This window comes from Ylistrum balloti, unplaced genomic scaffold, assembly GCF_031769215.1.
Source record: "Ylistrum balloti isolate Yb309-2 unplaced genomic scaffold, AGI_CSIRO_Ybal_v1 Utg371312, whole genome shotgun sequence".
NCBI lineage: Eukaryota > Metazoa > Mollusca > Bivalvia > Pectinida > Pectinidae > Ylistrum > Ylistrum balloti.
In genome coordinates this window covers 24,246-39,366 of record NW_026782701.1, presented here as the reverse complement: position 1 = coordinate 39,366, position 15,121 = coordinate 24,246, and the positions used below count along the sequence as shown (strand labels likewise).

General features: G+C 39.8%; 1 protein-coding gene across 1 annotated transcript; it reads right to left on the bottom strand.

The window, feature by feature from the left end:
• Positions 1-271: 271 nt before the first annotated feature.
• LOC132561954 (uncharacterized) lies at positions 272-1,678 on the bottom strand. The gene has a single exon (XM_060226675.1). The coding sequence runs from the start codon at positions 1,676-1,678 to the stop codon at positions 272-274; it is 1,407 nt and encodes a 468-aa protein (XP_060082658.1).
• Between the last annotated feature and the right edge of the window lie 13,443 nt (positions 1,679-15,121).

Sequence of the window (15,121 nt, the reverse complement as noted above, 5' to 3'; positions counted from 1 at the left end):
GACACTGAAATGTTTGAAATATAAAAAAAAATTCTTGGTGGTGAGACCGCTGCAGTCATCTCTATCGACAGATCCGATCAGAAATCCATTTACTTCCAGAAATGGTTGGCTTTTACAAAATAATTATTTCCCATTAGATAGGAAAACACCTTCTTATCCATCAGTCTGATGACATATTTTGCTGGTAATATACATGTCCTCGATGTCCTCTGGAGAATCGTCTACTTCTTCCAACAAACAAAGACGTCTTTAAATCTTTGTTTTTTAATGATCATCTTGTTGACGTGATTTCTTCAGCATACAAGTCTAAATGGACTTTTGCCATCATTTCGACGTTTTGACTGGTGGCTGTCCACAGTTTTCCCGTCGTTTCGACGGTTTCACTGGTGGCTGTCCACAGTTTTCCCGTCATTTCGACGGTTTGACTGGTGGCTGTCCACAGTTTTCCCGTCATCTCGACGGTTTGACTGGTGGCTGTCCACAGTTTTCCAGTCGTTTCGACGGTTTGACTGGTGGCTGTCCACATTTTCCCATCATTTCGACGGTTTGACTGGTGGCTGTCAACAGTTTTCCCATCATTTCGACGGTTTGACTCATGGCTGTCCACAGTTTTCCAGTCGTTTCGACGGTTTGACTGGTGGCTGTCCACAGTTTCCACATCATTTCGACGGATTGACTGGTGGCTGTCCACAGTTTTCCCGTCGTTTCGACGGTTTGACTGGTGGCTGTCCACAGTTTTCCCATCATTTCGACGGTTTGACTGGTGGCTGTCAACTGTTTTCCCATCATTTCGACGGTTTGACTGGTGGCTGTCCACAGTTTTCCCGTCATTTCGACGATTTGACTGGTGGCTGTCCACAGTTTTCCCGTCGTTTCGACGGTTTGACTGGTGGCTGTCCACAGTTTTCCCATCATTTCGACGTTTTGACTGGTGGCTGTCCACAGTTTTCCCGTCGTTTCGACGGTTTGACTGGTGGCTGTCAACAGTTTCCACATCATTTCGACGGATTGACTGGTGGCTGTCCACAGTTTTCCCGTCGTTTCGACGGTTTGACTGGTGGCTGTCAACTGTTTTTCCATCATTTCGACGGTTTGACTGGTGTCTGTCCACAGTTTTCCCGTCATTTCGACGGTTTGACTGGTGGCTGTCCACAGTTTTCACATCATTTCGACGGTTTGACTGGTGGCTGTCAACAGTTTTCCCATCATTTCGACGGTTTGACTGGTGGCTGTCAACAGTTTTCTCTTCATTTCGACGGTTTGATTGGTGGCTGTCAACAGTTTCCACATCATTTCGACGGATTGACTGGTGGCTGTCCACAGTTTTCCCGTCGTTTCGACGGTTTGACTGGTGGCTGTCCACAGTTTTCCCGTCGTTTCGACGGTTTGACTGGTGACTATCAACAGTTTTCCCATCATTTCGACGGTTTGACTGGTGGCTGTCCACAGTTTTCCCGTCGTTTCGACGGTTTGACTGGTGGCTGTCAACAGTTTCCACATCATTTCGACGGATTGACTGGTGGCTGTCCACAGTTTTCCCGTCGTTTCGACGGTTTGACTGGTGGATGTCAACAGTTTTCCCGTCATTTCGACGGTTTGACTGGTGGCTGTCCACAGTTTTCCCGTCGTTTCGACGGTTTGACTGGTGGATGTCAACAGGTTTCTCTTGACTGACCATAGTCATTGGTTCCTGTCGTGTTGATATTCGCAAATATCCCTCGACACATCCCACATGACAACTGAGATTATTTGGCAGTGTGACATGCTATATGTTATACATCATATAGATGAAGAGAGACTAACAAATACCAGGGTCTGGTCGGTGTAGCGAATTAATGTAATTCCGACTGGACATATCCACACAAATTGTGCTAAAGCTATTTCAGAGACACGGAAGACGTCTATAAATATACATCTATACATTTTTGGGTCATGCATTAAAGATATCGTTACCACAGATTGGTCGACATTTGTTGCCTCAAACTCTTTCCAAGCGAAAGGACTTGCAGGGCAATATGTTTCAGTAAAATTGTGATTATTTTAAATATACCTCTTATACCATAAGTTTTCTTGGTAATCGAATTCGAATTCCTCTGCAGCTTTCTCCAGCTTCAAGTAATTCCTTGGTGAACAATTTTCATGTTGATATATATATATATATATCCGGTAGGGTTACTACTTACTAAATGAACACTTTGTTAACCAACCGGATTCTCTCTCTGTTGTTGAATACAGCTTTTACCGACAGGTAATGAAAGATAAATGACAGAGAAGATTATTTCCATGTGCTTGATGATAGACACAATCTATGCATCATACTTTAAATGATGATGGAAGGGAGCTAACTCTTACACACGTAGTAAAGTTACTTAAATCCTTGGGTTAGAGGGACGTTAGGTAGAGATGAGGGAGGCCATCACTAAAAAGCCTAGAGGTTTACACGGAACACAGCTTGTGTTTGATGATATATATGTGTGTGTGTGTGTGTGTGTGTGTGTGTGCGTGCGTGTGCGTGTGCGTGTGTGGAAGATTTATTTACAACACAATCAAAACACAAAAGCTCATTCATCCAGTTTAACACAAATAATGCAATACACTATGAAATCACTAGATTAGTCTTTCACAATCATACACAAAGTTTCAATTCCGCAGACGAACACAGTCATTGGTTCAACAGAGGAAAACTTCCAAGAACAAATAGTTTCACCAAGGCTGAGTGATCAGTAGCAACCTGGCACTGCATGTGCCAAACAAGAGAGTATGTCACTCATGTCATCCAACACACGCTGCAGTGCTTCCCATGATCGCAGTATCCATATATGCACTGTACCCAACAGCGCAGACTCTCTGTTTAAAACGCTTGCGATGTCCACCTTAACACCTGTCCTGGCGTTCTAGTGAGTTGGCTGACCTTACTGCCCATGGTCCTGGTGCCGTCACTAGTAATCGAGATAAACCTTGCTTGCGATGTCCACCTTAACACCTGTCCTGGCGTTCTAGTGAGTTGGCTGACCTTACTGTCCATGGTCCTGGTGCCGTCACTTACTAGTAATCGAGATGAACCTGGCTTGCGATGTCCACCTTAACACCTGTCCTGGTGTTCTAGTGAGTTGGCTGACCTTACTGTCAAAAGGTCCTTGTGCCGTCACTTACTAGTAATCGAGATGAACCTGGCTTGCGATGTCCACCTTAACACCTGTCCTGGCGTTCTAGTGAGTTGGCTGACCTTACTGTCAAAAGGTCCTGGTGAAGTCACTTACTAGTAACAGATCCTGGCTGAGGTAACTGAAGTTGTGGTGACCGTCATATAGAACTTGAAGAATAATAATAACGAAGACTAAAACCTACATACAACACTTGCACAACTTAAGATATAATCAATCAATATTTGAATACTAGCAATTTCCATAGCAAACCGCTAAATTACTATCATTCGTTATATTACATAGTGTAAAGAGTCATTAAAGTAATAATATCACGTTAGGTTTCGTGCGGGCTCAGAGATACCTAACGACTATCTCGAAAACGATACACAAGACATTTTACGGTATCTCACGGCCTCCATATTTTATCAAACATACACATGTTCTCGTCTGAGTATTCTAAATGTCAACAGAATATAAACAAGTTATAATAACTGCCTCAGTATATAGACTTGTCTACAATAAGGATTTTCCTAGCTAATAACAACAAAATATTTAAGAATATCTGCCCTAATTTAGCATTACTCATAATAATGATAATGCTATGCATGACTGAGCCGAACGACCTAAGCGAATGTTTACCAAAGATAAGGAAAGATAAGGAACGGGCAAAGAAAACAGTGAAACATAGGGAAAATTATAAAGATAGACTTACCACAATCTGTAATCTGTGCCTGTACATGTTACACATCCGCTATTGCAGATAAAAATCGGGTAGATACCCCGTAAACAACAGCTTGGTATCAAGCGACTGCCATGAATTCCCACTTGCCTTGTCACACACAAGATACGGTGGCCCGACAGGAACAACGAAAACACCGCACGTACACAAACAACAAATATATAAATACGACGTGACAGAGGCAATGTCAAAACATCGCCAAAAAACAGCGTACGTTGGTGCTGAAACACATGCTTTTAGGTTTACTGAAATTTGACAACTGTTCAGGTGTGAACCGGTGAACAGGTTTTTGATACAAATATCAAGTCTTGTTATAACAGGATGCAGACAAGAAATAAACGACTTAATAGCATTTTCATACTGGGGTGACGAAGGTAAAGATATCGGTGACATTATGTTAGACTTGTCGTTAAACTTGATGAAGAGGCCAATGTTGTGTCTCGTTCAAACGGAACATATTTTGTTTGATAAAGTTCAACAGCAATATTTATCCGTCTTTCAGTAACATCCTGCACAGAAGATATTTTGAAGTTATTTATCAATCGTTCACTAATTTCAACAAAGATAACTGGGAGAGAGTGGTCTCCCCTGGACCGTAAATTAATGCGCGTAAATTGCTTTATGCAGTTGTTTGAGAACATAATTCCCTTTACCCTGAACGAACGTATCCGCGCCTTTTCTCTACAATAGCGTTGAGATTCTTCGGGATAGTTTGTGATCCGAACTATTATAACGTTCTATCGTGCCAGAGGTAATTGTCTAATCTCCAGTAGCGTTTGTGATGTAGATGTAAATATGGATCTAATTTCTAGAAATAGTAATGTTGACTTTCTTGTATCCAAGTTTTTATGTGTATCAGTGATGTTCCCCTGTCCTATATGTATGACGTTACGATGAGTAATGATGTAACAATTGTAGCAGAAGCAAAGTTAGGGGAAGAGTTATGCTATATTGTAACTTGTTAATGCTAGATTGGTAACATTAAGCTAATCAGATTACTTAGGATTAGAGTTAGATCACAATTAATATAGGGAGTTATAGTAGAATTTGTCACGGGTTTAGCATAAACGGAGTTTATTTCAGTTGTAACATGCATACATGTGATTATTCCTAAAAATTCGATTTCTCAGATAACTCAACATAATGAAGCCAGTATGAACAGGCTACCGTAGGTATGACACATCGTCTGTTTCTGTATCCACAAGTCAATAAATCAATGAGGAATCTACTACATAAGTTTGTGTATAATCAAAAGCGTATTCTATACCTATACAGAATCGGGGAACGCACATTTGCCACTGACCAGCTTAACATTAAACAGGTAATTAACAAGAGGCCATGGAACCACTAGCATCACACATGAATCAAGGAACGGCGACCAGCGACAGATACTACAATAAAGTAAGATCAACAACGCCATCCACGTGTCAACAATGATTACAACCGTGGTCCGCAAGTCAAAGGTAGTGATAAACACCGATATTAGGTTGTACCATTCGTTTCAAAATATCATTTTAACTTAGTCGTTCTTTGCGTTACTTTAAATTGTATATTTAAACCCCCTTTCACGTTTCCAATTTAACAGCGTAAAGTTTCCGCATCCCGTTGAAAGCACTCCAGAATCCCATCCAAGAGCAACGACGTGAATGAAGGTTATTATACATAATTGGTTAAAAATTAGAGCTAGAGTTTTTTGTTACAAAGTGAGCGCAATACGTTACTAGTTTAGCATATTCGTTACTTATTTAGCATAAACATCCTGGCAGTTAGGGTTAGAGTTGTGCTATATAGTTACTTTCTTATGCAAGGTTGTTAGCATTAAGCTAGTGTAGTTACTTTGGGTTGCATTTAGAGTTAGATCATAATTAGCAAAGGAAATTACAGTGTTAGCAGAATTGGGTACAAGTTTACAAATAATGTTGCATATAAATACGGTATGGCTAGGGTTGTCGTGTAATTCAATTAAAAATGAAAAGAAACACAGTATTCATTATCCATTTTCTTTATTTTTCAGAGGACTGTACCTTTTTCTACAGAGGAAATAGAGTCCACAGCTCCTGTAAAGAAGAAGGTAAATACATATAATTGATAACAATCCCCAATCATAAGAACTGGAAGTCAAGAATAACTTGTCTCAAAGGTTAAGTTGTGCTAAAACATTCTCCATTGTTTTATTTTTCATAGGACTACATCACCTGCTACCGCGAAAGCTGAAACGCCCACAGCCGCCCATGTAGAAAATAGGTAAATACATTTAAATGATTTGCAGTCTCCAACCATAAGAGCTGGAGCTTAAAGGAATAACGTCTCGCAAATGTTAAGGTGTGTTAAAATGTCTTTTCTCTTATAAATAATTAACATATCTTAAGGGACAGCATTGTGTTGTTTTGTTACAAATGATGGTTTACAATGACAAAACAATACATTTGATATCTTAAGAACAATTCGCCAACAGATGACCTGCTCTCACACAGAAGACGATCATTCACACCAAAAGAGTCGGATACCTTTCTCAGGCTCTATGTGAAATATATACATCCATCTCCTTCGTTCAAGGCATCAAATGTGATACAGCAGTAATAGATAATGGAATTGTCAGATAACACATCGGCATACTCCAATATGGGCATATGTTCTATAAAGGAGGAGTGCCAATTTGGGCCTTCTGGCGGCCATGACCGATATTTTTTATTTCTTGTGTAGGAATTTTTTAAGGCGGTCATGATATGACATAAAATTAAGGTCAGATCTGAGCCATTCATTAGTTATGGGGGGGGGGGGGGTTTTTTCATATATATATATACAAACCTACATTATATTTTTGGATTTTTTCTTCTTAATTTTCATGTAATAATCCATATCAAAACATTCATTAGTAAAATTGATTGAAAAAAATATTCCATTGTTGAAAAGTAGGTCATGGTAATTAAGCTCCTTAATTGCGAATTATATTAAAGATGAACTTAGTTTTCTGCCTTAATGTACATAAAAACAATACCTTTATCATGTACCATGTTTTAATAAGAAATATTTTTGCATACTTTAAAGAAAACAAAGAAGAGGCGGTGCTTTGAATTTTAGTTAACTTTGACCATATGTCTGTATCTAGTGGTTTTACCGAAGTATTAACACAGAAATGGCTAATGAAAGATATCAATCTTAACCTCTAGTGTTGCATTTCACTCCACTATACATACAATGTGTGGTACACATAGTTAGTTACTCATTGTCACTGTCAAAGACAAATCATCATTGCTCATCAGCACAGCTGAGGTAGCTTGATGAGGCAGTTGGGTGTGCTATCCTAGGCTGGTGTCGCTCATAAGAAAGGTACCAGAGAACAGATGCAATATGGGCACAGCAGCCCACTACCCTGGCACCAACCTTACACTGGCAATACCAACCAGATATAGGATTACAATTCATTTGTAAAAGTTACAACATGTCTGGACAATCTGAACTTTAATTAAGCCAGGCTTTTCCCTGCATGCCATTAATTCATACTGACCATCTTCAACAAGTGCTCCATGGTATATGACTTTGCCTGCTTCAACTGATATACTCCCATGGTATGATCTCAATTACAATTAGCTAGGAAAGTCAAAACTGGCCTCATCAAGCTTGAAATGGCTATTTTCCTAGCCAAACCTTCTTTTTCAACTTGAATTTGCAATTTATTGACATTTTGAAAGCCAACATTGTAGCAATGATGAGGTCATTGGGAGAATGTGTGTGGCACATTACAAATTGCACACACAATTCTCACAAAATCACCTACAACTGGAATGAGAGTGTTGGGCAAAACATGTCGGTCTTCCACTGCTTAATCCGCCCATTTGCCGACTCCACGTATTAATTGTATATATAATATATGAACTGTCTGAGACAAGGTGCACATGTATAATACCGGTAGACACAAAGATCCTTAACAAGGTATATGTCAGGGGATGGCAATTATATCCCGCCAAACATTTAAATTGCAAATATCTCTACATTTATCAACAATTTATTTTAAACAGTTCTTAATGCAGTACAATTTATATATTAGATATTTATTATCTAATATAATTACATGACAATCTATATCAACCAAAAGTTGTCAAAAGTGTAACTTTACTCCATTAATTAATTCTCCATTTTCTATAAAGTATTCAAAAATAAATCTTACTAAAGCATGACACATGATAAAGGTATTGTTTTTATGTGCATTAAGGCAGAAAATTAAGTTCATCTTTAATATAATTAGCAATTAATGAGCTTAATTACCATGACCTACTTTTCAACAATGGAATATTTTTTTCAATCAATTTCACTAATGAATGTTTTGATATGGATTATTACATGAAAATTAAGAAGAAAAAATCCAAAAATATAATGTAGGTTTGTCATAAAACACGCGCCAGCTGTTTATGAATTTTACCCCCACCCCCCCCCCCCCCATAACTAATGAATGGCTCAGATCTGACCTTAATTTTATGTCATATCATGACCGCCTAACCCCAAGGAATTCCTACACAAGAAATAAAAAATATCGGTCATGGCCGCCAGAAGGCCCAAATTGGCACTCCTCCTTTTCAAAAGTATTTTTTTTATACTTTATTTTTAAGCATAATCATACATTTACTCTTTTAAATGCTTTTTCATATATATATATATAATTTACATGATAAATCCCTTTGCCATCTTCTTTCCTTGCGGATAGGAGTTATAATATATCCGCTGTATCCTAATGCGTGTGGTAAAAGTCCTTGAAAAGGGGCAACCTGTCTACTGTGGGTTGCGTTCAGTAAGTGCTGGTTTAAGAGTTAATCAGGAGAATTCTATTATTTCGAGTTTACTACTTGGCACTCGTGTACGGGTAATGGAAAATCTATGCATCTAATTATGGGCACAAAAAATCAAAATAAAAGCCCTTGTCCATCATCAGACTCAGATGACCATGATTTCAACCAGTTCATCGTCATATGATCGTTGGAAAAGGATACACCAATGTCATTCGTTTCACCATTTATTATAAAAAAAAACTATCCTGTCAACATGCGGTAATCCAAAGAGCGTTGAAAAACTGCGGTCTGGCGAGCCCCTTGTGGAAGTTATCCGCCAGCAACAGGTCAAGAACTTCATAGGATGACAACGTTTTTTGACATAGTTGTACACGTTGTCACTCATGCCTCCCTGAACACATCAAAGTGCGTTACACGCTGTCTACCTCTTCAGGGAGAGAGCGAAGAGAACATCCTCAGTTACTTCAAAGAAAACCAACAGAAAGTCAACCAGGTTAAACGGATCAAGGTGAAGCAAAATGGCACCATCCGGGACATCAACACTTTCGTGCTTACTTTTAACATCTCAATTTTACCAAATCGTGTCGAGGTTGGCGTCGAAAAATTTTGCGGGGATATATACATTCATCCCAAATCCAGTTCGATGTTTCGGTTGCTAAAACATTGATCTTCATTCTGGTAACTGTAAAATAAGGAACGTTTATGCTAAATGTGGAGTTGCGGGCCACAAAGATGGGTCGGCAGATGGTGCTTGTGGATGTTAGGCTCACTGCGCGAACTTTGGTGGAGGCATCTAGCATATTCAAGAGATAGCTCTGCTTGGCGCAAGGAAAAAGAGATCCTTCGCGTCAAGTACACAAACAACATTACTTTTCCCAAGGAAAGGAAGATTGTTGAAATGCTTTTGTCGGGTCCATCTTATGCCAGGCGTACAAAGGCTGGTATTAGGACAGTGGAGACCCGTGATGATGTTGCTACATAGACATGTGATGCATGTACACAGACTGGCATGGATTCTTTGTGCCCTTCGGCCTGCTGTACAACACAGCCATCGCGGCAACCACCATCACCATCAAAACAGGATCATAACACTCAAACCCCATTAAAACCAGCTCCCAGCACTCAAAAAGTGAAAATTCAGTCCAAGCAGAAAATAAAAAATTCCTCACCTTGATTTAACTTTATGTCATTCATCGTTGTTACTCGATTTCGAATGATGATCTCTGTGGAACCGATCACTTTCCATTACTTCTAAGGAATGGTGGATCTACAGAGAGCGAGAATTTACCTCACTGGCAATTATGTAAAGCAGATTGGAGTAAATTTGAACATCTGGATACCAAAATTCTCAACACCATTGATTTCCTGAATTTAGGAGACCCGATAGAATCCTTTACTACCGAATTTCTTGAAATAGCTGGAGACTGTATACCAAAGTCCAATAGAAAACACAACAAAACAACCTTAGATTAATGAAGATTGTGATAAAGCTATTAGAAACAGGAAAACCTCATTGAGGCAATTAAAAAAACAACCCCACATGCGGTAGGTTAAACAACAATGTTAGAGCAAAAGCCCGTCGTGCTATACGCTTACACAAACAGTTATCTTCGAGATCGTATGTGTCGAAATTAAATGTCAATACTCCAACCGAAAAGGTATGGGATATGATTAAACGAATCAGCGGTGATACATCATTCAAAACAATGGTACATCTGAAAATTAATGGAAAATTAACCACATCGAAATTTGATATTGCAAATGCTTTAGGATCTGCTTTTCCCAAAAATTTGTCTGCAAATAATCATTCCAAAAAAACAATTAAAACTACTCGAGAAAAAGCAAAGTTGAAATTCTCTTCCGAAAACAATGAATCTTATAACCAACATTTCTCAATGTTAGAACTTTGAGAATCGTTGAAAAAACCATTTGCCTGTCGGCTGGAGACGCAACTCCAGGCAGCAATAGAGAGTGGTTATGTTGATATGGGGTCAAGAGACACTATGCTCAGGTCAAAATTCTGGACGTCGCTCTCGGAGCGTCTTAAGACACAGACCCGTCATAAGTACGAAACTATTCAGTCTTTTGATGTATTGGTTCGTGAAGTAAGAGCAGTTGAAATGGAGCTTTGCAATGTTGATAAGGTTAAGACAAAGCAGGTTGCACATCATCAGCCAGTACAGGTAGATAAAAGTGATGAGAAAATGAATGTACTCATGTTTCAGTTAGACAGTTTGTGTGAGAAAATGAAATCTTTAGAGTCAAAAATGGAGAAATTGAGTGGAAAAAATATTCTAATTCTGATTGTTCTAACAACTCTAGGAATAACCCCAGGCCATTTGTTGTGGGACAAGGACACTCGAAAAGAAATGCTGATCAACAATCAGGTCAAGAGAGGGCCTATGAAAAGTCAAGATAAGAAAACTCAGCCAAAAGAGTAACTCCCACTGTTAAAGGGCAAATAGCGGGAGAGAACGGTTTAAAACAGCCCTATGAACAAGACAAGAAAAGTCTTAGGACAAAACTTGTAGGTAATGCTAGTGAGGCTACTGTAGACATATGTGGCGCTGCGACCAAGTGTTTGGTTGATACCGGTTCCATGGTAAGTACCTGTGCAAAAAGTGTCTTTGATTCTTTACCTGATTGTGTACTAAACCCATTAGAAGATTTTGGTTTGGAGTTGCGGTGTGCGGCTGGAAGCAGGTTACCCTATTTAGGCTATTTTGAGGCAGACATATTTTGTAAAAATGTCATGTCAGATCCAGTATGTGCTCCAGTACTCATAGTGCCAGATACCCAGTACAATAGGCGGGTACCTATAATCATAGGGACAAATGTTCTTAACCTTTCAGAGAGTGGGGATATAGGTATCTCAGATGAGGCTTATGTGTGGAAAAGGGCATTGACAGGTATATCCCAGGTGGATAGTGTTACTACGACAAACAGGAGTCCTTACAGTATCGGTCCTGGGGAAAGTAGAGTGGTTGATGGCGTTGTTCGGAGAAATAAGAGGTTTAACTCCGTGGTGGTTGAGACTTGTGGGAGTACCCAAGGGGGATTGCTAGTATGTCCTAGGCTATTGAAGGTTCAAAAGGGAGGCAATGCTAGGATCTCAGTCAGGGTTTGTAACATTTCATGTCATCCGATACAAGTCAGACCAGCTTCAGAGATTTGTTCTATTCAGGAGGCCAAGGTTGTAAGGCATTGGGACCCTGAAAGAGGTGAAGGTCATTCTGAGAGTGGTGAGGCAGAGTCAGATTTTGATAGTCTTGGTATCAAGCTAAACTCAGAGACCCTAGATTGTGATCAGCAGCAGAGAGCTAAGGCATTGTTGGGTGAGTGGAATTCCTTGTTTTCCACAGGTCAGTTTGACATAGGGTGTGCTGATTTGGTGAAGCACCAAATTAAGTTAACCGATGAGAAACCATTCAAGCTACCTTATCGTAAGGTACTCCCTGCAATGTATGGGGAGGTTAGGGAACATTTACAGGAACTTAAGGCTGCTGAAATCATTGAGGGATAAAACAGCTTTTTCGGTAGGACCTTTATGGTTTTTTCAGTTCAAAAGATAACCTTTCGGGCTTTGCAATGCTTTGCAACTTTCCAGAGGCTGATGGAGAGGTGTATGGGGAATAAGAACCTTCTGGAATGTTCGATTTTCTTGGATGACATTTTAACATTTTCCAAGACGTTTGAGGAACAGTTGGAAAGATTGGCCGGTGTATTTGAGAGACTACAGACCCATGGGTTGAAATTAAATCCTAGCAAATGTGAGTTCCTTAAGACTAGTGTGCAATATCTAGGGCATATTGTCAGTGAACAGGGAATTAGTGCTGATGATGAGAAAATTGAGGCTCTGAAGTCATGGAAACCCTGTCAGTCGGTCAAACTTTTCTGGGATTTACAGGCTACTATAGGAAGTTTGTAAAAAATTATGCTAAAATAGCCAGGCCACTTAATGAGCTGTTGATAGGGCACCCCACAATCAAGGTCAAGGGCATTTGAAACCCTGATATCCAAACTATCTAGTCCACCTATCCTAGCGTATGCTGACTATGAAAAGCCATTTAGATTGAAAATAGATGCTTCTCAGGATGGGCTTGGAGATGTGTTATATCAGAAGCAAGAGGGTAAGGATAGGGTAATAGCCTATGCCAGTTGGGGTCTTAAGGCCAGTGAAAGATTGTACCCTGCACACAAACTAGAATTTTTATGTCTTAAGTGGGCAATCACTGAAAAATTCGAGGATTATTTGTATGGCAGACAGTTTGAGGTCTTTACTCTGTTGACGTATGTTACTTCTACTGCAAAATTGTTTACTTCAATGATTTTATTTCAGGGAAAGTAATCAATCACAGTTTTCACTTTGTAGGTAAGAGTTCCAGGCAAGTCCGTAAAATGTCGGGACGACATTTCCCTACAGGGGGAGTATGTCACATGGTAAATTGGAGTAAATGTCTGTAACGTCCTGTTTAATCTGTATTCGTTACTGTCCGTGCATTTACCTGTATGTCCTTATTTGGTGTTACCTGTTAGGTAGTGTCAGTGTCTGTCCTTATATGGTGTTGTCTTGAGACGTGTGCATGTCCAGGTGTGACAGGTGAGGAAGTCGTGCAAGAGTGAGTGTGTAGGGTAATAAAACTAGGGATACCCCTGGGTGCTGGGCAGAATCACAGACTAGCCACGTCGCTCTGGACGTCCTCGGGAGTCCAGGCACCACATAGAGCTACAGTTAAGTGACTGACACGACCCGACGGTCGGTGTAGTGATGTGGTTGTAATCCTAAACCAGGGGTATTAATAAAAAACGTTCAACACACAACGAATTCGAGTTGATGGTGTGACACCTACTTAGTGTACAAATTAATGTGGTACCTGCCTGGTACATTTAACATCTGTACACAGATTTAGTGCGCATATTGTATATTGATTGCGAATTTCCTTTTTTATGCATCCGTCCGTCCGTTAACTTTTCCTGAATAGTGTATATTTTTACGTCGAGGAATTGCGGTATTTCCGGTCAATTGTATCAATGGTTCAGTCGAAGTGGCTAGTTTTTTTTTTTTTTTTTTTACCAACACGGAAGCTGAGCTGTCGATACAATTGATAGGTCATCCGGGAACTGACCGATACATCACAATTCAGCTTGTCCTGATTAGTTAAATGAAATTATTCAGGATATACATGTATTTAAACACACATGTACATATTAAGTATACAGTACATCCGTTTCTCGGTTGAATGGCGACTATGACAGACGGTTGAATTTTGCTCCGAGGATTTTGCTGGGTTTTGCCGCTTTGTATGTGTTTTTTTCTCCTTTGGATTCGGTGAGGTTGTTTGGTTGGTAATGTGGAATCAGAAACTGTCTATGAATCGCTGAAATATTGACCACTACTAATAATATTATTTGCCGTACAAAGAAACATTTGTTTTTCATAGTTGAGTGCCTCTTCACCTGTATTTACCTGTCGGCACGTAATAACATTCTACGCCTTGTAGCCTGTAGCATTGTATTATCGTTGTGTCCACCATGTCGTCTGTTCCTGAAAACAATCCAGTGTCCGAACGCCAAAAATGAACAATAAGTCAGACATTCAGTCCATCTGAGTATGAAGTGGTTCATGGAGTAAATGTTGATGCTCCCCCAGCTATGAGGAGGAGAAATTCTATGACAGATCTCTCTCTATCGAGTAATCTGAAAGTAACCCACCAGGGTAAACTTTTTGATCCACATGACCTAATTCAAACCTCAATGCAGAGAACTGAGTTTGTTTAAGCAGTCGCTCCCTGTCTTGCGGAAGCCATCACCCCTACCCTAAAATCCATATTTAAAGAATTAGTGGAGCCATTGACCAACCAAATTGCGTTGTTGAACACTGAAATAAAAACTATCTCTTTACGTCAACATGTCGAAATATCTTCACTTAAAAATGAAAACAGTCAACTCCATGCTGAAGTACAGTCTTTGAATGAAAAGGTAGACATTCTAGAGATAGGCCTCGAGGAGATTGAACAATATGGCCGGAGAACCTCCCTCCGTTTTCACGGTGTACCTATGACAGAGAGTGATCTCTAGCGTACGGACGACCTTGTTGTTAATATATACTAAACAAAAAAAGAAAGGTAACACTACTTTATTCTGTGATTAATTAATTAACCCCTTCATAAATCCTTACCAATCATGTACGAATAAAGTAATTGATCAATTCTGATAAACCTGCAGTCATGGTTCATTATAAAACTTTGCGTTCAGTTGATCTTATTCAACTGTAAAGAACGTTTTGGTCAATTTCAAAGGTAACACCATTAGTAACGGGTATGGCCACCGTTTGCGAAATAAACAGCATTGCAGCGTCGTCGCATGGAACTCGTAAACTGACGGATAATTCGAGGAGGGATGTTGTTCCATTCAGCGATCAAGGCTTGGGCCAGCTCCTGCAAGTTTGACGG